This window comes from Erithacus rubecula (genome assembly GCF_903797595.1).
Source record: "Erithacus rubecula genome assembly, chromosome: 15".
Lineage (NCBI taxonomy): Eukaryota > Metazoa > Chordata > Aves > Passeriformes > Muscicapidae > Erithacus > Erithacus rubecula.
Genome location: NC_136667.1, coordinates 8,548,878 through 8,573,198, shown reverse-complemented (window position 1 = coordinate 8,573,198; position 24,321 = coordinate 8,548,878). Strand labels below are relative to the sequence as shown.

Sequence of the window (24,321 nt, the reverse complement as noted above, 5' to 3'; positions counted from 1 at the left end):
GTGTCTCAGGAGCTGAGCCCCAGTGTCACTACCATCACATGAAGTTGAGTAAGGGAAGGTTTAGGTTAGATACTAGGAAAAGGTTTTTCACCCAGAGAGTGGCTGGGCACTGGAACAGGCTCTCCAAGGAAGTGGTTACAGCACCAAGCCTGTCTGAGCTCAGGGAGTGTTTGGACAATGCTGTCAGGCACATGATGTGACTTTTGGGCTGTCCTGTGCAGGGCCAGGAGCTGGACCCCATGGTTTTGATGGGTGCCTTCCATGGGTGCATATTCTGTGATTCCACGGTCACGCCACGGCTGTGCCTTCACAGCTGAGTTGTTACAGGTTTCTCAGGCTGGAGTCTGTATGATTCCATGGAAAACCCAGTAGGAAGCCTTGGAGGTAGCAGGGACTTCCCATGTCACAAGGCTTGAGAAAGAGCCAAAATTCCTTCAGTGTCAAACGTCTGCGTTTTGTGTAAGTTGCTCTCCCACGCCACGGGCAGGCTTCGGGCGGAGGCGGCGTGTCCCGGCGGTGGTGCCCACCGGGCCGGACCTTCCCGGGGTGTCCTCGCTCCTGCGGCGCGGGAGGTGGGGCCGGTGCCCCGTGCCCGGTGCCCGCTGGGCGGCGGCGGCGGGCGGGGCCGCCCGGGGCGGGGGCGCGGAGCGGCGCGGGGCGCGGGCGGCGGCGGTGAGTGGCGCGGCACCGGCACCGGCACCGGCACCGCGACCGGGGGCCGGGCAGGGAGCGCGGGCGGTCACCGGGCGGGCACGGCCGCAGCTGCCGGCACGGCAAAGGCTCCAGCCCGGCCGGCCCCGGGCAGCCGCCGCGCCGGGGGCTCCTCGGGCGGGCGCTGCACAGGCGGAGCCCCCGGCTGGCGGCGGGGCTGCGAGAGCGCCGGCGGGGGGTCCGCGGCGGAGGCGAGCGGCTGAGCTCCCGTCAGGCTCCCTTTGTTCCAGCGCTGCATTCTCGGCTCCGCACGGCTGCGAGCGCAGAGGTCGGCGGGCTGCGTGGGCATCCTCATCCCGAGCTTACAGACTTGCAGTCTCCCAGTGTCGGACCTCGACGCTTTATGCTCCAAATCAGGTTTTAACCAATGTTTGGTAGCTGGAGTTAGTTAGCTGGTTGTTAATATGAAACTGGACTTTATTTTGTCTCTGCGGCGTTGGTAGAATTGCTGGAATTGGTGGCTGTCTCCCGGGTGTGAGTTCTTAACGCTGGTGTGAGGCACTGGGAGAATCCATGTGGTCTCACTCAGAGCTTCTGTGCAAGAGTGACGTGAGAGAAGTAGGGTCTTGTAAAGGGTCAGATCTATAAACTGTTGTAGATTGAAAAGACATTGTGTCGTTTCTTTAATGATTATTTTGCTGATACATTTAATTGCTTGATCTTAACAAACAGCTGTATGCAGGAATGAAGCCTTAATCGCATCACAACTTTGATGACTTTTCTATGATAACTGCTTGTACAAGTCAGAGTGACTTGTGCAAGGGCAAGTGCTTTCCTCCAGGTGACAAGCTGCAGACAGGGTACGAGCACAAAATATCCAAGAATTCCAGTAAACCACCTCCAGTCTTTTCCATTTTCTAGTTTAACTTTTCATTTGAAAATGCCATTCAAAGTAACCCTTTTCCCTTCCAGCCCGTGTGCTGTCCTTACACCACACCCCATGGAGAACTTTCTGGGTGGACTTCTCTGCCTAGATCTATATACTGAGCAGAGATTGTCTGATGCATGTTTGGATGGGGTCTTACTCATTTCAGACCTGATGTAGCAGACTGGAGAAATTAAGAGTTAGCCTAGTATACACATTCTGATCCACTTGGGATTACAGTCACTGTGGATCTTTTATATTTCATGCTGTCTTTCTGGTATTTGACAGAAACTGAAAGCAGTTACAGGTAACTTGAAGTGTGCTGTTTGAAACCTTTAAAACAGAAAGGCAGACTTGGTGGCCTTATCTTTTATTAACGGCTTAATGAATGTGAGTTTTCTATTTATTTTTTTTTCTCTTTCTTTTTTCTCTCACACAATATAATCCATGATAATTAGGACTCCAATAAATTTTCAGATCCTTGTAAGGTAGGAAATGCAAATATATATATTTTTCTTGCTCTTATACAATGAATACAATGAGAGCTTAATCCAGCAATTTCATAGGAATAGAATACATTTTTGCACTGTTTGCTCAATTGGTTGTTAATAGTTTGGACCTCTAGCTCTGTGATACATGGACCAGTACATTGCTGCTATTTCAGGTCAATTCCTGAAGAATATTGTACCAGAAAATTTACATTGACTTAGTGAAATTGCTCAACTGTTTCCAAAGGATGTCAGTAGATGACTTATCAAGATGAACACAGCTACACTTCTCCAGACTGAGCTCCTACGGAGTCAAGGAAATGCAGCCCTATCACACAGGCAGTGTGAGGTTTGCAAGGATTCCAGAATTCTCCAGTCCAATGTCGAGTTTTGGTCCATATCTCAAAATTAAAAGTTGACTCAGTTCTCACTATAGTATAAGAAAGTGCAAAGCTCTTCTTCTTACCTTGGGCTTGACTTAAGTTTAGAATATATTTAGATACTTAGGGCATTTATTTATGTATAGAAATGCTTTTTCTAATATTTAAACCCAAATTACTTGGATGTTATATGAACAAAAAGTAAATCCCTCACTTTTTTTCAGATCACTGTGAGTTGGAAGCCTTTTCCACATAAGCTGTTTGCTTATGATTCTGTCAAAGATTTGATGGAAGTTTTCAGAAAATTAAATGTTACAGATTCCTGTGACCACAGAAATGGAGTCATGCCTAATGCAGATTTAATGATTCAAAACTTTTTGTCCTTTGGAACCTACAGTGCAGAGTTTTTGGCTGTATTCAGACATTAGGGAAGTAGATCCTCTTTTAGACTTATTTTTAGTTTTTCTGGGAACAACTAAGTGCAGACAACCATCAAAAGTTATTTTTTATCGCTTAAGAAGTTTTACTGGCACTGATTTCTGTTTCAAAGTTATATTTTTTTCCATTTGTAATGGTTCCTAATTTGCCAGTCAGGGAAATTTACTTCAGGCAAATGCACAGCTATGTTTTCTGTCACCAGAAGAGCATGTATGGTGGTCAGAGAAGAAACAAGAATTTGTATTTAGTCTTAAGACTTGCTCAATACAGGCCCATTTATTTAAATGCTAAATAAATTTATTTAGAGATCAGTGGATACTTAGAATATTTCACAAGAAAGCAGTGGCTGCAAGTGCAAATACTGGATTCTTGCATAAGCATTAAGAAAAGGGCTAAGATGTTGCTCAGTTTTAAATAGCTGTGAAAATGGGTACTCAGGGAGCAGTACTTTGTGTGTGTGAGAGTCTGATACATGTAATACAAATACATTCTTAGTTGTTCCTGTTTAATATCTGCTAAAATCCACCACAGCTTTGACTGGAATGCTTTCTGTATTTGATACTGTTGAAATGTGTTAGATATTCATTCATAGGTATTTATTGATTTATATGAAGTCTCTCTATATATAAATGAAAAGAAAGTACACACAGTGTATTAAACTGGGGAACTGATTTTTTTTTTCCTGCTGAGGATTTTCAGTAATCCTTATGTTAGTACTGTGGACAGTGTGTGTGGCGTGGTTGGTCTCAATATCTTTAGTTATGTTACATAAACATCAAGCTGTGCTGTAAGTCAAACAGGGGACAAAGCAATGTGACTGCAGTCTCTGTGGTACATCAGACTGCAAGCTGATTGCTATGATCTGAAGAGCTGAATTTAGTGGAAAGGCTGTCATTGATTTTAATGAGCTCTGGACATGGCCCAAACTCTAGAATCAGTGGCTTGGTTTTATTGGACTGCCACCAGCATCATGTTGAGTCATGCGTGCACAGATACATATACATCCTCTGAAAGTTTAAAAGGAGTGCCAATGCCACAAGCATGGATGCCATTTGTATTTCATCATTTTTTTTTCTAAATGAATTCAAAGACATTGCATGAGATTTTGGTGCTTGACTCTGGGTTTAGTGGAGATGCAGTTCTCACCATTTCCTCAGATGAATTTCTACACCAGTTCTTCTGTCTGAGTTCAATCTATTGTGTAGTTTAGACATAAACAGATTTCTCTCCATATCTTCAGTTGACAGCTTGTATGTGTAATGGGAAGGAGTGCTACAGGTTAGAACTTGAAATCTCCTCTTTGGCGAGCAGCAGACACTCGCTGATGTTATTAACAAGGATTGTTTCAACTACTTTTCATCCCTGACTCCTGCTGACTCTTGCAGTTCTCCCCCAAAATCTCATAAGATCTCACCAGGTCATAGCTCACACAGCCAAGTGGTCATGCAAGACTGTGAACATTATTCTGAGTAACAAAAACTGCAGCAAAACTGCCAAAATACACGCTCATTCACAAAGCTTGAGAGCAGCATTTTTAATGATCTGGAAACTCAGAATTAAGAGAGCACCAAATATTATTTCCAATATACCCACTTTCAGCTGTCTCATAGTTTAGCTGACTCAGGAATGCTGAATTTGGGGTGGCTGCACTATTCTAGGCTCTTAAAACTACTGGAAATTATGAGGATCTTACTTCTTGAAATTGCTGGTTAAAAGCCTTTGGGGGCAAATGGAGGTCAGTGTGTATACTTATTTTGCTTACAACTTTGACACTCTCTTTAGGGCTAACCTCAGCAAAATGGCATGTCAAGGAATTATACAGTCCTTCCTGTCATTTCACTGCCATTCTTTCTATCTGCTGTTCCACTCCTTTTTCTTTCTGCTGAACATGCATTTCTTAGAATTTACTTATATTTGCCCATAAAAAGGCTGCCATCATTCATATCAGTCTGTTGAATATTATTGGTACTATTTGCAGCAAATCAAATTATAGTACCTTGTGGTCAAATATGTCCTTTCTTTTCTCCCAATTAATGCTTCATGAGACCATTTTTGTATACTAGGTTAAGTGGGAAGGGTACTTGCCAGCACACAGAGAGTTAATGCTGCTGTATTTGGCTGGTTCTTTGCCAATCTTTGCTCTTTTGAGTGCCAAGACCTTTTTTTTTTTTTTTTTTTTTTTTTTTTTTTTTTTTTTTTGGTGACTTTTTATTCTTTTAAAAAATGTCTAGCTTAGTAGAGTTGAGCTGCAGCCCTTACCATGCAATATGGGGACATTGCCTCTCCCTGAATCCTGGTGTCTGGCAAACTGACCTTTTTTTTTCCCAGTTCTGTCACTCACTGCACATGGCTGCAGCCAGGTCACAGAGATCTAAGGCTCTTCCTCACTATGTCAGGATAAATTTTATCTCATTGTTCAAGAAGCTATTTGTATATTCCTAAGCACTAGTAATGACAGGGGGGAAGGTTCTGGGGAAGATGCATTCTCTGATCCTATTGTCTCTCCAAGAGTGTCAGGATTTCTGAGCTCTCCTTAATTTACTCTGTTTTTTTATGTGATAATGTTTTCATTATCTCTGTAGGAGAAAGTGAAAGGACAAGTGAAAGAAAACAGAAGAGATAGTCTGTGTGGTTTGCTTGACATTTGAGAAATGATCCAAGAGTTTCTCTATTAAGTTAAACTATAGATCATAGTATAACTTCCCAGAAACATGCTAGAAGGAGGGAGTGTTTATGAATGGTTGATTTTCTTGCTTTTTCAATCTATATGTTATGTTTGAGTCTGCTTCAAATTACTTAACATATTATAGGGAACTTCTGGATTTATTTAATTGACTCTTCAAATCTGAATTTTAAAAGGCAGAGATGTCAACACAATGTTATAGAGAATGAAGCACAGAAAACCTTCTGTGCATTAGCAGACTAAACTTGGCTGGAGAGACCATTTCAGAATTGCCTTGTGTGCAATAGTAATGAAAGTTTTCCCAAAACCTTTTGTTCTTTGTTTATAGATAGATTAAGAAGGACCTTCTTTACAGATGTATAGAGTTTAATTTTTAAAAGATTTTTGTACTTTGAAAGAGACAGCATGCAGCAAATCAAAGTAAATTTCAAAACCACAATGCCACCTGTTTGTGGGCTCTTAAGGGTTCACGAGCAGTACAATGAGCAGAAGAATATGAGAATGTTTATACACCTGTTATTAACTACCATAATATACTTCTTTGAGAATTTTTAGTGCTTATTTTCTTTTTTGACTCTATCATCTGTACGTTAACACTGTTGCTACTGAAGAGTATGTGCTGACTAAGGAGTGAATTTAATGAGTTGAACTTCAAAAGCTGTGCCTTCTCAATAATTAAAAGTGATATTTTATTAAATAAGATGCTAAGATTCTTGTAATAAATGAGTTTAAAACAAGAAATCTGAGCCAAAGAAAGACTATAATTTGTCTCAGTTTTTGCCTTAGTTGATTTGTCAAGCTTCTAGGCTAAGCAAAAGTTTTTATATTATCTTTTATATTAATATCAATGCAAATTCATGTCAAGTAGAGGAAAGAGGAAAGAAATGAGCAAATAGCCATAATTACTATGATGGGTCTGAAGAAATATGTTATATCAATATTATCACAACTTTTGTGGATTGGATACAGAAAAAAAAGAAATACAGGTAATTTTCTTGCTATGATTCTGATGATCACATTTCTTCTGCTCTACTGATCCTCAAACTATGGCCATTGCATCTCCTCTTCATTCTATAGTTATAAGAGGGTTAAAAATGGTTACAGGATGTGACTTAGGCTTTATTATACCATCGTTACTTTATTATAGCATCAGCACAATCACGAGTCCTCATTCCTGCACAGTAAACATATTTCATATTTTGAACAGGTTTTTATTTTGGTGGAATGGATGTTGCACTTGTATGGTGTATGGGACTCTTCAGAGTTAAGGTATTTGCTAGTTTTGTAATGGATTCTGATGAAAATAAAAATTAATCATGTCATCACTAATACCATTTTAACTGGTGACCAGTAGTAATTCAAAAGTCAATGGCATTTCCTTTAGATGGTTTTGACTAATATCCCATTGTATTTAGCAACTACATGGTGAGAAAACTTTTCACAAGCTAAGAAAAATATCTGGAAGCCTTATTATTGTTTAGCATTTTTAAATGCCTGCATTTGCTTTTGTGAAAAATTAAATCTCTCTCATCTGTGGTGAGAAAATATTACAATATCAGTTTTGCATAATCAGAAAAGAACTGCAAATCCATCTTGTTAACTTAGCTCATCAATCTTCAGTGGCTTTTAAATTCTCTCTTGTCTAATGTACATTAAATATAATCTCAATAGAAGGGGGGCTCTCAGAGTGCAGAACAAGCATAGTTAATGGTATAGCAGAAAGATTACTAAAACAATGAACTTAGGTTTGGTATGGCTCTGAACTGCAGCTTTTTTGGCTACCACTAATTCTGGGATGATAGATACACCCATCAGTTCAGCAAACAGCTTGAAGTGTGTGCCAGGTTCTGTGGTTGAGAAGGACCAAGCAGAGGTTCAGTTTAAACATGTGATTATGTGACTTAGTGACACAGAACTTGGTTTATTCAACAATTTTAGGTAAAATTCTTCTGCAATTAGCTTATTTCCTGCCTCTGGGTATGTATCAGATATTTTCCCTTCCCACTACTGTGGGAACAGGGCCAGCATATTTAAGAGACAATTGAGAGCACACTGGGATACTTAAAGACTGCCAGAACTTGTCTGAGTAATGTGTTAGGCTGCTGTGTAAAGACCCTGATGTGCTGTGTGTCTACTCTGGTGAAATTGGCTCAATATGAGGTGTTTTTTATTATGTGATGATTTTAAACTCTTGATATGCAGAGCCAAATCATGTCACGGAGTCACTGATTTCTAATTTAAACTCAGCATTTTAATGCCAGTATTCCTGTAAGAGTTCCCATGGCTGAAGGCTGGCTAGTAAACTTAAAGTTATCTTGGATATTTATAGGGTGCCTATTCTTGTAGGGTCTTTCTGGCTGTCCTTATTGAGCAAGGAAGCATAGGGAAAGACTCTAAAATACAGTTTCAGTCACCAGGAACTTCTGAGTTCAGCTGCAGTTTATGGATTCTGAAGCAGTCACTGAATTACTCGTCCTCAGTTCTCCCCACTGTATCTGCAATATGGAATAATATATTCTGTACAGAGGGTCACAGGTCTAATATCTCACAGATATCAAGTGGTAGGAATAAGTTTATTATTACTCAATATTTTCACTTATTTTGCTGACTGTGGAATGAATGAACCAGATACTGTATTCATGCCTTTATACAGAGGAAAGGTAACAGAGAAAACACTATGTTACCATTGTGTTCTCATTTGAGTCAAATCTCAAGAGTATGCAGTTCTGAGTTTTATTTTTCTGTTTATTTCCCCTTGGTGCAATACAGCCTGCAGGCAGGACATTCTGGGACTTCCCTGCCCTTCTCTGAAGGTTAATGGTCACCTTATCTTTAGCCTTGTGTTTGCAGGCTCTGGAGTCAGACAGCCTTTTCCCCAGAACTGTGCTTCCGTGGTTTCCTGGATTATTGCTTCAGTCGACAGGCACTGAGATGGTATCAGAGATGACCTTCACTTTGAAGTTTTATTTCAGTTGCAGCTGGAATTCAGGATGTTGATGGTTTTAGGAATATTATTCCAGATGTGTGAGTCCCTGGTTCTCCTCTTGCTTATACCTGTGCAAACAAATCAGAAATAACTTTGTTGAAGAGGTGGGCCTGCATTAGTGTTAAACTAATATACATGGGAAGTCATTAAATTTGATTGCTGTTCACAGCACAGGCATTAGTGGCAGCCTTGGTCTGATCTATCTCCAAGGGAGCTTGGCAAGAGTGTTTGAAGGACATTAACTGATCTATCCCTAGAGGGGAATTTGGGAAGAATGGCGTGTAGAAAACTCAATTCATTATTCACATCATCTCAGGATATTTGTTTAGACTCAGTAACTGTTACCTCTGATGTTCAACATTTAGACCAGGCACTGGTCCATGTGCCTGTAGCTACATACTTTGTTCTCACATTTCTTTCCAGATGGTCTTGTGTATTGGTTCCTGCCTGGACACCAAGAAGGAAAAGTCATATTGTTGGAACTTAATATTCTTTAACATGGTATTTTCTAAAGTCAGAACGTGCAGAAATAGAGCTCCTTTGTTCAACTTCTGCACTAACCCCACCAGGACAAAAGAACCACAGTTTCTCAGTATATAAAATATTGACCTTGCTAGTATTTTCACAGGAAATACCGACTCTTCCACTGTGTAAAAAATAATCTGCTTTTCATTTAGAATTTTTAATATCTTAGATTTTAGATTTGTGGTCCTGGATGAAGAAAGCAGAGATTTTGGTCTATGTATACAGGAACGCTGTTACTTATCTAAAAATAAATTACATATTTATATGCAAATAAATCCTTGTAGATTGTAAACTGTCAAACAAGCAATCCTATCTCTGGATCTGTATTATTTGTTAGGCAATTGATATTTTCTGTCACTGAAGTTATACATCTATGATCCTGTTGCAAATCCAGGGGAAATTACCTTTCAAATGACACATGGCCTGACCTTCATCTCTGGTTAATCCAGGAAGAGTTCACATTTGGCTGTGGGGACACAGATTTAGAGTGCCAGTATTTTTCTGGTCATATTTTAGAATTCAGTAATGTGCTGGATACACCATACTGAAGTTTTTCTTCACTTCTTCTTTAGAGGAGAAACAATGTGTTTATGATAAACTGAAGGAAAAAATGAAGACTCTGAATTACCAAACACTGGAACTAAAGAGATTATTATATTATCGCTGTGGTCTTTGAAATGTTCTTAGTGTTGGAGGAGATTGCAGGAAATACCTCTAACAGGGAATGACAAAACCAAAAATCCCCCAAATCCCACATGTTGCACACAAAGTGTGAAAAAACACATAATTAGAGCAACATAGAGTAATTAGACTACTGAGCAAGTATCATGGCAAATTCTTTATTAATGTATGTATAAATAAATGCATGAATAAAAAGCTGAAATAGTACATAGTTGGATGCCTCTGACTACACTCTCAGTTTCAGAGATAGGCTTTGACCCTCATTTTCCTCATAATATTAATCACAGATGGATGTATAAACTCTGAAAGCAGAAATCCTCTTATCTCCACTTCTTTGTCTGCAGACTACTGTTTGTTTCTAACCCTGTTTGTTTAAAGCTCTGACAGTGCAGCTTTTAACAGTGATGTGTGTTTAGTTGTTTCTTTAGAACAGAAGAGTTTTCACAGAAAATTTCTAAGCCTGACCAATTTGCCAGCCTGGGAATTTCACTTGTAAGGAAGTTGAATCCCTTTCTTCTTCAGCAAAGTGTTACTTGAGAGGCACATTTATGCTGGTACATAAAGTTGCAAAGTGTTGCTAGGGGTACAAATGCAACTTGCTTGTAAGGAACACACAGAATCTTCATGATATGAAATCCAAGTGGCTCAAGGATCAGTATATAATGGCTCACTCTATCACAATGTGACATTTACCTTGCTAAGAAGAAGTCAGTTCAGAGACATCAAAATACACTAGAAATCTGAAATGTCTATCAGTTTGGTGTAGAATTTTTACTCCTACCTCTAAATTTGTTTAGTGAAATGCTCAAATGAAACTTTTGCCCCTTTCTGAAAATAATTTTTAAAAATGCAAACCAAAGACCCCTGTTTAAACACAGCTTGTGAAATACATGTTTTCCTAACTGGGTGACATCTGGTCCCTTCCTGCTGCTGTGCACTGTGTCCTGATGCCATGCAAGCCAGCTTTGGATGAGCATTTTGTGCAATGTGAGGTGTTGCAGTCAGGGTGCTTGGGAGCCAGGATGTGGTTAGCCCCTAGAGACCCAGTGGCAAGAGGCTGCAAAAAGCTCAGTAGCTGTGTTGGACACAAAACACATTCAGGATTGCTGGTTGTGTGTGCAGCTCCTAACACTGCTGTTGGCATGTGCCCTGGGTATTTGAAATACACGTGTGTTTGAGCTTCCTCCATTGGATTAGTAGCTGCTGTTGGTTACTCAAGTTGAAGAGACTTTTTCGCAATGACTCAAGTGCCAGGGCATGTGAGACAAATAGCTTGATGATTTTAGTAGCTGTATTTTGGTGCAAGGATTTCTCAATGGTTGGATGGCTGGACCTTGCTCAGTCTTGCCTCCCTCTTTCCCTTTGGAGAAATTAAGAAACTTGTTGGGAAGTTTACCAAGTGCTGGGAGCTTGCTGCTGGTACCACTGCGGGAGGGCAGCTTGCCCTGGAACTGCTTGTGTTCCCTGCAGGGGAAGGAGGCAGATTTGGATGTGCAGTGATGTGGATGTGCAGGGGGCTGGTGCAATGTTGGGCTGTTGAGGGAAAGCCATGACAATGAGTTTGAAGAAAGTCCTGATTTTCAAATTAAAGTGGGCCCAGACTGGCCTATTTCAACCAGACTAAGCCACAAACTTTAGAGGAAATCCAGATCTGATTGAAATTTCAGGTGTTTAAACTTGCTGTCTTCCCTATCTTTGAAGAATCATCTTTACTTTGCCAACATCTGTGGTTATTTGGTGTTTGTCTACCTCCCAGCTGAAAACAGCTTCAATTAATTACCTGACAGTAGAGCAGCCCATTCACTTTAGCACTTGACAAGTGAGGAACAAATGTCAGCACTGATGTCAGGCTGTCAGAGCAGCTACAGTTCATCCCTGCTTGCTTGCACTGGTTTGCCTGTGGACATAGAGCCATGATTTTTATCAACATCTAAGATTTCAGGGCTGTACCCAAAACTCTCAGTGTGTAGCCATTTGAAGCTGTGCTAGTGATAAAGAGGTAGAGCAGTGAATAATAAATCTAGCATGCCTTGGAGGGTGATATGAAGATAGAGAATCAAAAAGTATTAAATCCTGAGGTGGGATAATTATTTTAAATGACTGTTTACTAGTCTGTGCTTCTTAGAAAGTAAGGGGGTTTTGAGATGGTGCAATGTGTGTTGCCAAACTAGTTGCTGAGAACAGGACTATGTTTGACCTAAATGGAAGCCAACAGATGAAGTTTTCCATGTTCAGGTAAGTAACTTTAAGACAAAAATGCATGAAAGAAAAAATATTATTGAAAGGAAGCATATTCTGAAGGGAAGCCATCTGAGGAGGTTTGGAGACAGGAAATCTGTGTTATGTTAGCAAAAACATTGATTTTTTTGAAGCTTCCAGGCTGTGTTCTACACCAGTTAAAGTGATTAAATTCTTCTGAAGTCATTAGGATTACTCCCTCCACTAGCTTTAGGAACTGTGCTTTCCCACTGGAAGGCCATTTGATCTTTCTTGATTTTAAATATAAATGTGAATTTCTCATGAGGTCTCCTTCATTTCTTACTGTAGTATAAATGTTTCTGTTGGCAGCATTTTTCTGAACAAAAAGTCAGGCAGATTTCAGATGCAGTCCTACATCTAAGGTTTTGCCAGTCAGAATTTCTCCAGTAATTTCCAGGAATTCCTTCCATGTGGTGGTTGCCCAATAACTGAAGCCTTGATTTTGCATTTTTTTTTTCCTGTGGGCTTTGTCTGATGGATGGAGATTAATGCTCTCTAGTGATCCTTTTTCTGCTGGGATTAAGAATTCAGTGTGACAAGTGCAGTAATTCCAGCAGTGAAACTCATTTGGGTGAAACTTCAACTAGTGCTACTGTATTTTTGCTGCTTTGTCTTTTCCCAAGAGACAGAAACTTTATTATATCTGCTTGAGGTCAGCTTTGATCTGCAAATGCAAATGCACTCTGTGGATGGCATTGAAGTTGGTTGCTTGTACAGGCTTTTGCTTTCCAGCTAAGTGGGAAACTAGACCTGAGTATTATTTGTTTCCTATTTGTGATGGCCCTTGCACTTGCTGTCATCTATTATTTGTGTGACAGCTTTTCTTTGTGTAGGGCCTTTATGGAAAATTGAGAAACTGAGTTGTCCATTCAGAGATGTCAAACTTCTGCACTGTTAGAAAGCTGCTGAGCCACTTATGGCCCTCCTCACCAGAGGTCCATTTCTCTAACTACATGTGTCTCTTATGAGAAAGGTATTAAAATAAAGTGTTTTTTCCAAGCATTCAAGAAGGACTTCTCCACTGCAGATCTGGTATTTCTACTAAATGTCTTTAATAAACTCATATAAAAATACTTAATAATACTCCCTCCTGCTGGCTTACCAGACCCAAGTATTCAAACACTATGTACCAGCTGAGAAGTACAAATAAATGTGCTTTTCTTCTGATCTTCTAGGAATGACTGTAAATCTTTGCTTTGCTATTATGAGAGTTATGAACCACCTACTTTTAAATATCCATGCGATTTTTAATCAGGAGCTGATATTCTTAGCGAGCCATGCGACCCCAGGAGTGGCTGCTGCTCCCTCCCTGTGTGCAGGCAGCACAAGCAATGTCCTGCCTCCTCTCTGCTTTTACCTCAGCAGAGGCCATTGATGGCCATGAGGCAAATTCATTTCCATATGAATTTAATGCAATGTAAATGCCAGAAATGTGTGCAGCTCTGTCTGCCCAGGACTTGGGTCACCCCTGTGAATACGAGGTTTATGTTCCCCAGCATTTACCTGTCTCCACACCCAGTGAGTGTTTCTTTAGTTGTGACAGTGAGTAACAATTGTTAGTGTATTGTCAGAGGTCATCACCAGGCAGTAATTCTGTCATATGGGTGTGCTGGCTGATTTAAACTCTAGAGCTTTTTGCCTGACCTTGCAATATTGCAGGGATGCAGTTGTTTGGGGTTTTTTCCTGTTAATGTGCAGAATAGCTTATTAGATTAGATTGTGATTTACAGTGAATAGGGATAATGCCTGTCTTGAAAGATCCTGTGCACCCCTTTTGCGCTGGAGAATAATTTCAGTTTTTAGTCATTATTTCAAAGATGTTGCAAGTATTTTCTGTAGCCTTCCTCTGTCTAAAAAATAACACTACCAATTAATCTCCTCAGGGCTTCTTCACATCCTAATTACAACCAAACCTCTCATTAGTCCCACAGGGAGAGGGAATCAAACGCCATATGGTATTTTACACTTCGGATGCTGTGCGTACCAATAGCTGGAAGGAGACAGGAAAAGGGGGAGTTAACAATTCATAACCATTTATGGAGCAGGCACAGCCCTCCTTGGAGCCAGTTCAGCAGAGCCTGAGTGCCTCGATCAGGGATCAGGAACTTTATCTGGCCGGGAATTGCGGCGCTGGGCTCTGCTGCCAGAATCCCCGTGCTGGCACTCAGCATGAATTAAATGCTCACACGCCTCCTGGGAAGCACCATGGCTGGGTTCTACGGGTGCCTGAAAAGTAAAAAGTAAGTGCCATGCTGAGCCCTCCCCTCCACCTTTCCAAAGGGAGCTGAGTCTAGTGGGTGCCTGGAAATTCTTTGTTGTATTGTAGCTGCAGCATTGAGCAAAGTGGTTATGCCTTGGGTCTGAACACAGCCTGAGCACAAAAGTGCAAAAAATAAGTCCTGGCTGAAATATTAGTCTGGTGAAAATTGGTCAGGGTTTTTTTCTTCTTCGGAGGTATGAATGTGAAGTATTGAAAAAGAAATCAAGAATCTTTTCCTGTTTAATTAAAGCAAGAGGGAAAATGCCCTCTTCCCTAGTGATTATCCATACTGTTTATATATTAACACATAAAAAGGAGAAATACAGAATTTCAGATTGGCTTTTAAAAGATGTTCAGCTACAAGTCTGGCAGTAAATGCTCTTTAAGAACTTGAGGAGCTCATTTTTTCTCTAAGCAATCTGAGGTTTGTTTCTGTAATTGCTCCCTCTTGAGAGATTTGGTTATATTCAAAAGAATTATTTTTTATTGCTTCACTGGCATGTTTTGTTGGAGTCGACTATCTAGGGAAAAGAGAATGAGAGAATGTATGTTAATATTTGTGCTTTTAAATACCATGAAGATGCATTCTTTTTTCCTTTGACATTCTCCCAGCTGAGGAATGGAAGAAAATTTCCTGCTGCCAAACCTGAGGAGTTGTTTGATGGTGTTTTGCACCAGCAGACTGCAGAGGGCTCTATTCTTGCACTGGGTTAGGGATTAGACAGGGAACATGCACAGTGGAAGGCAAGTGAAACTGTGTCTTGAGGCTTAAGATGTGAATACTGATATTTAAATGTGTGGGCAAGTCCTGGAGAGCAGAGAGAGGAAAATAATTCAGAAGTGAACCTGGTAGCTGACTCTTTCCTTCTCCCAAAGGTTGTATCCCTCACTCCAACAGTTTGTCCCACATTACTCTGGTGGAAATGTGTGTTTTCAAAGATGCATGACTCCTACTGGATTTCTGTTAGCATTTCCATCACATATTAACTCCTTTCCTCCTTTGAAACAGGGAATTAATATTTGGCAGAGAAGTTTGCTTTAGATAGAGTGTGCCATCAAAATTAGCAAAAGGTCTATGGGTGAGTTCCAATGAAGGTGGGTGGATTGGCACTTGAATTGACAAAAAGTAGTAAATTTACACTGCCTGATTTCCCCCCAAATCCTTCAGAGTCTAATGCACTTAAAACAAATTTGAAATTCAGAGAGAGACTATAAAGGCTGGACAGATGAAGATTTTTTACATGTGGTAAAACATCTCTTCTTTCCTGGTCGATCTCCACCTGACTTATGAGGAACAGTTTGCTTCTTTTTTCTTCAACAGTTTCTTCTTTCTTGGTATTTTTCAGTTAGCTCTCTATACTTGATATATATGCACAGGTTATGTTTCTCAGCCTATTATTTCAGCCCTGTGATGTATTCCCAGGTGAATTAATGCAACTACTAACCCTTTGCACTCTTCACAAATTTTATATGCTGGTTTGGCTGTGGTTATTGGCAGTTAAAAGAAGTTCAAGACACCAGTTGCAGAAATAGTGATGTTTTTAGCCTTTAGATTAATTTTCAATGGAATTTGTTTAGAGTTTGACATGAAGTATTTGCCTTTCCTGACAAATGTGTCATTGGAACAACATCCCATATTCTCATGTGGTCACTTGACCTGTAGCAGTTAGTTTGCTTTCTGAATGAAAGTTCTTTTGGAATTAAATTACTTTTATGCTTTAAGCAATTGGCTTAGGTACCAGTAGGTACCAGTCACCAAAGTGACTTAGAGCTCAGTACCTGCCAAAGTCCTGCCATGGACTCTGGGGAAGGGTTCCCTCCAGGGCTTGGAACTGCTGAGTCCAGCTAAAGCACCTGGAGTGTTTTAAAAGCTGCTTTAGCTACTGCTCTCCTGTGCTTCTGTCACATTTATCCTGCTCCCCTACATTTTACAAGAGGAGGAAAAGGCTCTGCCTTGGTACACTGTAATAATGTGTGGCTGAATCTAATCTTTGTACACATAGTCTTGTCCCTGTGCTTTGTTAATGCCCTCTTATGAAATTAAAAAAAAGAACCCAAAACCTAATCCAGGTGATTCTTCATCACAGTCCAGATCTTGCCTGTTATTTAATTGAAATAAAACTAGATTACTTTCATATTTCTCTAACCAGCGTATGGAAACTGAGTAATCTTGAATTGTTCTGCTAAGTTTGTAGCTCGTTGCCCTTGTTGCAGAGTTCTGGTTTTTTTCTTGCTCCAAGCATGGTGCCAGAAAAAAATATTATACCTGAATAGATCTGAAAGCCTATGGAGGAATCTTCTCATATGCTCCTCAGTTTTTGGGACTTGCCAAGTATGTTGATATGAGCTGAAAATGTGGTTGCTTGAATAGTAAGGTTCACTGATGGTCAATGCAAACTGCCAATTTCCAAAGACAAATATAGTGTGTTAGAAGCTATATAAAATATTTGACTGAAGGCTTTATGTGCCAGCTCAGACTGGTTTCTATAGTAGACTATAAGAAAATGTATTTAACTACTGTGGTCACTCAGGATTTCATGGTGCCTCTCACAAACAATCCCAGAATTATGGACATTTCAGCTTGAATGTCTTCTGCTTTGCTAAGATTTGCACTGCAGTGGGGTATTGTGCTCTTTTCCTATATTCCATAATTTAAAAAAAAATGCTGATGTGCACTTTTATCCTGCAAAGAAGTTCAACACCGAACTTCAAAGCAAGTTGATCAAAGAATGCATCAGTAGAATTTTCAATATATTTCTAGATTGTTTGAGATGAAAGCAGTTGCCAATCTAAAATGATGTTAATGACGGTGAAATTGAGTAAAATATGTTTTCTGGGTTAGGTGCTGTTGCTGTATTTTGTGTTGTTGCCTGTTCAGATAAGTGTCAGGAAGAGATTGTGGTGATTGCTGGGTTTATTCCAAAGATGGGTCAGATGTCTACCTGATGATAATCTATCTGTTCACTGCCCCTGCACCTTCACCCCAACCTTCTTGTTGAAGAGGCTCATAGGAGATGGTGGAAATCCCAAAAATCCCTTTGTCTTTGAGGCTAGTTACACTTTTTACAGCTTTAACATGCTTGTGTGGTCCTTGGAGCCTTTGGCTCCCCATCCACAGCAAGCAGCTGCTGTTTTAGCTTGGCCAGTGACAAGTGGGTTGGAAGAGGTTTAAAGCTCCTCCAACTGCTACTGGAGTAGCAGCTTGACCCGTGGGGCAGTGGGAGCTGCTGCCTCTTCTCTGCCAGCAGCTCACTGGCCTCCTGTGCCCTCTGTCCCTTTCTGGAGGTGTCACTGCCACGGGGGCTGAGGAGCTGCATTGCTGACTGCAGGGAATGGTGCTTGGCTCTTTGGCACAGCTTTAGACATGAAGCATCTCTCCAAGAATCCAGGATGTTTAAAAGAAAACACTGAGTTTGCTGGCCTTGCCTGCCTGTGGCAACCCCCAGCATCATCTCTGCCCAGCTGTGGTCCATGGGCTCAGCTGGCAGCTGTGCAGCTTTGGGATCAGTGCAGGCTTCCTGTGGCAGAGTCACTGCCCCTCTGGTGATCTGGGAGCTGTCTGTGAGGCTGATGATTTCAGGACAGGTGAAATGCTTCCCATAAACACTTGGGTATTCTGAAATATGTCTGTTTGCATGTCTTTTTATTGTACATCACTTTAGCATATTATTTCACAACGAGCAAGAGTCACTCATTAACAGCTTTTCAGTGTTGGGGGATTTTGAGATGAAAATATCTGAGTATGATAGGTGGTTTCTGCTCAGCAAAACAAGTTCACCTGTGGGGAGACAATTCTTGAATGAGTTTCAAGAAACAGATTTTGTGAAAAGTGGAGAGTTCTCTCCACTAAGGCCAAATCAGAGAGTGTGAGCTGAGGTGAAAACACTCCTCAGGTGTTGTGAGTCTCCTGGAGTAACCTTTCAGTATACAGCCCATGAGCATGTTCCTGTATTTGGCAATTATAGGATGTTTAGACATTTGAGAGCATCTTGTCTGCAGCCCACAGGAGTCATTCAGTGCTTTGCCTGGTATTAAATGTATAGAGGCTTAAGACCTGTTTTCTTTTTCAAAAATAGCAGAGAGGGTGAACAAAAGGAGGTGTCAGGGCTATGGCACTGCAGGCAGTTGGGCAGCTTTAGTACAATGGTGCTATATTATTAACAAAAAAAAAAAACAAACCAACAGCTATTTCTCTTTGTGTTTAATTCTGTTTTACTCATCTTTGTGCAAGAAGTTCAGTTCTGTGTTAATACACCAGTGAGTCACTCCCATCTCCTCATTCTGTTCATGCTTCTCTCTGGATGGTGTTTGTTTTAGCAGCCACAGTGGTACAGTGTGTTTGCTGGCTGCAGGCAGAGGAATTCCAAGCAGGCCTGTTTATTTGGTTTCAGTAGAACTGCCCTTTTGCTATCACCAAGGTTCTGAGTGTTTGGCAGATATGCTGTCAAATTGACCTCTAATGCTGCCTGTCCTGCATCACTTGCAGTGGGGCAGAAGCTTGAGTTGGGACAATCTGCTGAATGTAATTCTCACTCTTCTGCATCATTTGACTGTCAGGTTTTTGTCTACATAATTTTGCCAGACTGAGCCATGAAAACATCTTGTCATATTTTTCCCTAGTGTTCTCTTCTTAGACAGACACTTCTGCTGCACCAAGTGTCTAGCCTTGTTCTCCTAGACCCAGCTGGAGAGATTAATTTGTCATTTCCTCCTTGTGCAGAGGTCTATAAAGTTTTAGGCTTTCGTATCTGCTGTGATGTGAAGGCCTGGAATTGAATGTAGAAGCTGAAATCTGATTATATGTGGGACAAAAATGCAGTGGGTTCAAGTTGTACTCCAGTAGATAACCTACCTGAGCTAGTGTAGGGCAGGTAGAGCTGATTACCAGCCAGATTTGAGAAAATCTGAGATAAGTCTGTCCATGGGGAAACAGGGAAAAAACCCAAGGTAATTCCAAGGTTGATTCCCTTCCACCCCCCAGATTTTTTCTGCTGTAGGAAAGCAGTTGAGCACAAGGTGTTCTACACTAATCTGTTATAGTCTCAAGGTTGATAAAACTATTATGGATTAAGTAGTTTTAAATATTATTTTGAATACAGCAAATGCTAACTACAAACTCTCTTTTTGGTTTTGTTTATCTTGTTATTTTATTCATAATTATTTGTTTCAAGTTAACAGGTGGCCTCTCACTCCCTTGTGGGAGTCGCTGTATAAACAAAGAAAAAAACCCCAGTCAGTTGATATCCTGTCTAATTTTGCTTGCACATGCTGAGCTGTCACTGCTCATCACTGTGCCAATAGTCAAGGTTGTGCCAACAGCCCAAGGTTTCCAACACAATGTGTGTGAAAAAGGTGTGACCTGGGCCACACACATCACTTTTCATTTCTGTAACTGTATTCTTATACCTGCTGCATTTGGGTAAGTGTACAGGTGCCAAGACATTCTGTGCTCTGTTGTATCCTATCTCCATGCTATAGCACATTGGTATCTTTGTGACTGTTGTGCTTTAACCCCAGCAATTAAGTCCTACAACAGCCACTCACTCACTCACTCACTCACTCACTCTGCCCTTGTGGGATTGGAGAGAGGATCCCAAGGTAAACGTGAGAAAACTCCTGGGTTGATTTAATAGGTAAAGTGAAGGTCATGCACACGAGCAAAGCAAAACAAGGAATTTATTCTCCACTTCCCCAGGGCAGGCAGGTGTTTAGCATCCCCAGAACAGTAATGGTGACAGGAAGACAAATACTATCACTCCAAATGTCTCCTCTTCCTCCTTCTGCCCCAGATACATGCTGAGCCTGAGGCCATATGGTCTGGGATACTCTTTGGGTCAGTTGGGGTCAGCTGTCCTGGCTGTGTCCCCTCCCAGCTCCTTGTGCACCCCCAGCCTCTCGCTGCTGGGGTGGGGTGAGGAGCAGAGAAGGCTCTGGGTAAGACCTGCTTAGTGATAAAGAAGCATCTCTGAATTATCAGCACTGTTTCAAGCACAAATCCAAATCACAGCTCTATAGCAGCTGCTATGATGAAAATTTACTCTACCTCAGTCCTGACCAGGATGCTCTTAAAGGGAATTGCAGCACCCTCAGTCAGAGCAGGGAAACTCAGTTGTGCAGACAAAGCTGCCCTGTCTTGCTTTCTAACCATCCATCCAGAGCCAAGGTGTCATTCCAGCTTCCAAATTTTGTAGTGTTTGTTCCATTTGGTCTCTGAGATCCAAGGGTCCGGTGTTAATTAGTGAACTAAATGTCTGACTTGTATTCCTGATGAATTCATTTATGCTTATACATTCTCAGAAATATGTAAGTGTGCACTTCTGCTGGGGTTTCCAGGTATCACTCATCTAACAAGGTGCTTGTGATCCACGCAGTAGTTCTGATGCAAATGAGATGTGTTTGAGTAGTCTAGCTCAGAATTAGGATGGAGCCGTTTTGATAACCATCAAACTATCTTTGTACATGAGAAAATACAGACCTGGCAGAGGTGTGGAAGAATTGTTTGCTGATTCATTCTAGCAGTCAAACTTCTTTCCATCATTTCAGTTTAGTGAAAATAATGTTTCAAAAGCTTAAATTAAAAAGATGCAAATTGTCTTATTGATTCTTTTCTTGCAGCCTTAGTCTGTGAAGATCTTACAGAATGTCCCCATCTGATTCTCTCTGCCATGTGCCTGCTTGTCACTGCCCCATCTTGCAGTTCTTGTTGTCTTTGGTGTCACCTCCTGGGTTTTTTCTGCTGCCATGTACTGCTCTGCTCCCTGATGCTACTGTACCACTGCCTTCAAATACCGTTAAATTCAGCTTCATAGTCCATTGGTGCAAAACAGCATTAGCTCAGATAATCTTATTTTAGATGATCCTGTTTTAGAGAGGCATTTGTGTCTGGAATCCCAGAGAAGTAGGATCCCTTTTTAGTAGTTGCTCATACTGGAGTGAAAGGTCAGTAGCTGCCCTTGGGACAGAAATGGCTCAGGAGCTGCTTTGAGCACAGGGATGATCTCCCTTGGCTCCAACATTCTCCATGTTGTCCTTCAAGAGCTGCCTAGCTCGAGGCTCTAGAGAGAGCAGCTGGGAGAGCAGAGCAGGGACAGCAGGAGGTTTTCTTTCAAGTAGAAGAAGGGAGGGAAACCATCAAATTTCACAGCTGCAGAAGAGCCCCTGTGCTGCCTCTGGCTGTCCTTGCTCAGGGGTCAAAATGAGCTCCAGAAATGCCCACGGGCACTGGGAACTTGGGGTTAGCCAGCCAGACACAGAGTGTTTCAACATGGGAAGGAGCTTGCCTTGGTTTTATTTGTTGTGTGTACAGGCAGTACACACAAATAGGTTTTGGGACTTCACATGAAGGGAGATTTCCCGAGCTTCCTGCCAAATGCAGCTTCTGAGACCACAAAGCCTGTGTTTTATTTGCTTCTTTATAGCCAAAAGATGGCTGACTGGTTTTATGGTGTTTTGATCTTCAGAGTGAAGATTTGTAACAGTTTGTCCCAGAATTTTCTGTTTGCCTCCCACCCCCCTTTTTTCTTTTTTCAGTGCACTTTAAATTCATGGCCATTAAATGGCTTTATTATCTTGTCCTGAGAAGTTTCATCTTATCTGAAGATTTTCTTTTAAATTTTTTCCCATCTTTAAGCTTCTCTTTAATCCTATGTGACTGTTTTGGAAAGACCTTAAAAGAAGAGAAATCTTTATATATAGCCTAAAGTTCCATATTTTAGTTCTGGTCTTTGGTTCTGTATTGTTTCAGCCTCATTTTGCCTGCAATAGTCAGACAGCTTAGTTTGGTAAAAATCCCTCCAAACTCTTTTCTTTCAGGCCCTGGGTGTAATGATTCTTCCCAGTTTCTAAGAATAACATATTGGAAATCAGTGTGACTCAAATATGGGGGCATGGCCTATATGCAGATTACTCTTGTGAAATTTTATGGGTTTTTTTCTTATTTACCTTCTGGGTGGTTCTAGTGTCAGTCCATAATGTTCCAGCATGCTGCTCTCCTGCACAGAGGGGATACTTAACTCTTCCACAAGGCTCATGAAGCTTTTCCAGTGTGACCATTCTGATTCCACAGGTAAAGAAGCTCATGGCTGAGTGATAAATAGCTTGGTTCTTGTTAGAAATCCAGTAATTTGCCCTGCTATTCAATGATAGAGCCAGGAAAATGTGAATTTACCCAAGCCCAATAGTCTCCATCTGCTAGAATACATTTAAAAGACAAGCTCTGTCTCATAGATTTTGCTGTCTAAGCTAATATTTGTCACCTTCAGAGTTTGCAGATATTGGCAGTTTCTGTGGAGTTTTCTCAAGCTCATAGTCTTCCAAGCCTCTGTTGAAGGCAGCTGATGGCAAACCTCTCTCCTTTGCCACCTTTTGCTGAGCCCTCAAAGCAGCCCATAGACTCCCAGGGCTCTGCACACCACAGGTCAGATCCCAGTCTCTAACTTCATCCTGGAAGGTTCCAGGTGAAACAAAATTAATTAAGGATTTGGAGAGGGGGTAAAAGCACATACACAAGTTAGAATACAGTGGCTAAATATGCCCCCCACCAGATCTGGGATGGAAGATTACACTTACTTGTTGAATTTGCCACTTGGAGAAGCAGAGACAGTAAGCTTGACTTTTATTCCCATGCTTGACTGTGACATCTTGACTCTGCTGGCATGAGGCATGTCTGCTGTTCAGTGATAGTGGCTTGACATTTCCTGTTGCTTTGCCTTGAATCCATTTCCAAAGGCAGTAATGCACACTGGGAGGAGCTCCCGAACTGGCAAAGGCAGCCTTTGGTTACATCCCTGTTGAATTTTAAATGCATGTTCCTCCTCCTCTACAACTACTTCAAATGTATTCATGTCAAGTGGATCTGAGAGTGTCCTACTGCTGGCAACTGGTTCCTTTAGTGTGGTTGCTGGAAGACTTTGCTGTTCTTTTTCTTTTTCTTTTAGGAAGAGTGTGAGAAGATCCTCATTCCAGCTGTTTCCTGAAATCTCCCCAGTGTGTTAGTATGAAGAAAAAAATTACCACATGGGGAAAGCTTAGCCCTATGCTTATGCCAAATGGTGGAATTTAACTGGGTCATTTAATGTCCATTCCTTTAAAATGGAGACAGTCTGGGGCCAAAATCTTACTGTGGCTTAGATCATGATTATGTTAGAGTTAGTCTTGATTTGGCAAATTTCTGTCACATTTTTCCTGATTGGTATTGACCTGCAAATGCACTGTATAATCTCTGTGATAAATTATTTTTAGGGATGGGATATCAAGAACCATTTTCCTTGGCTTTTGGCTAACTGGGAGATATTTGCTCTATTGTCTCAGAGAGATCTTGCACAGGCAGCAGCTACCCAAGATCGTGCTAATAAGCACAGCAGAGTAATTAGGTGATGAGGACAGCTCAAAGTGACACCAAACCAAGTTAATCTGTCTGGTGTGGGTGCCAAGCATTGCAAAGCTTTGGTACAGTTCAGTTTGGCCTCCTGAGCTGATACAGAACAGCAGCTGCCCTGCTCAGGTACCTGCCTCAGGTTTAAGGTACAGGTCAGTGCTACAGACCAATCCCACATGCAGGGCACAGTTCTCCAGTGCTGAATCAGCAAAAGGCAGGAGTGCAGGAGGGAGGGGAGTCTGGGGAGATGGGCAGCAGTGCATGGACAGAGGCATTGACTCTCTCCATTTCTGGACTGGTAAAACAGTGCTTATGAATTTTTCCCATTTACCCTTCCCCCTTCTTATCCTCTTGGCTTCTCACACAATTACAGAATGAGTCTGTGTGACTGTATGAAAGGCATTTCCTCCTCTTACATTTTTTTTAAAAATCAGCTTCAGCCCACCAGCTGCTTTCCATTAGTGTTACACACACACTCACTAGGAGGGCAGGACATAATGCTTCAGGCACTGTTGAACAGCAGAAATCCTTCAGAATTGCTGTCAGGCAGAGGCTTCTCAAAGTGGGCTGTAGCTAACAAGAGTTCAGCCCATTGGGACCTGTTCTTCTGGGGAGTCTTCATGGAGAAGCTGAGGTTTGGGGACAGAGGGGGATCAGGGACCTCATCTG

At 41.4% G+C, this 24,321-nt stretch overlaps 1 protein-coding gene across 5 annotated transcripts in view; it reads left to right on the top strand.

Annotated features, from left to right (window-relative positions):
• Positions 1-439: 439 nt before the first annotated feature.
• KIAA1210 overlaps positions 440-24,321 on the top strand; it is a 52,386-nt gene continuing 28,504 nt past the window's right edge. Inside the window, exon 1 of one of the 5 annotated variants that reach the window (XM_079318687.1) lies at positions 440-672. Coding sequence is in view for 4 of the 5 variants with exons in the window: in XM_079318682.1 (XP_079174808.1) it covers positions 24,150-24,286 (137 nt within the window). In the remaining variant the exon portion in view is untranslated. Of the gene's footprint in view, positions 673-822; positions 1,069-14,077; positions 14,257-24,128; positions 24,287-24,321 lie in introns of those variants that run through there. The other 4 variants (XM_079318686.1, XM_079318685.1, XM_079318683.1 and 1 more) reach the window with 4 other exon arrangements.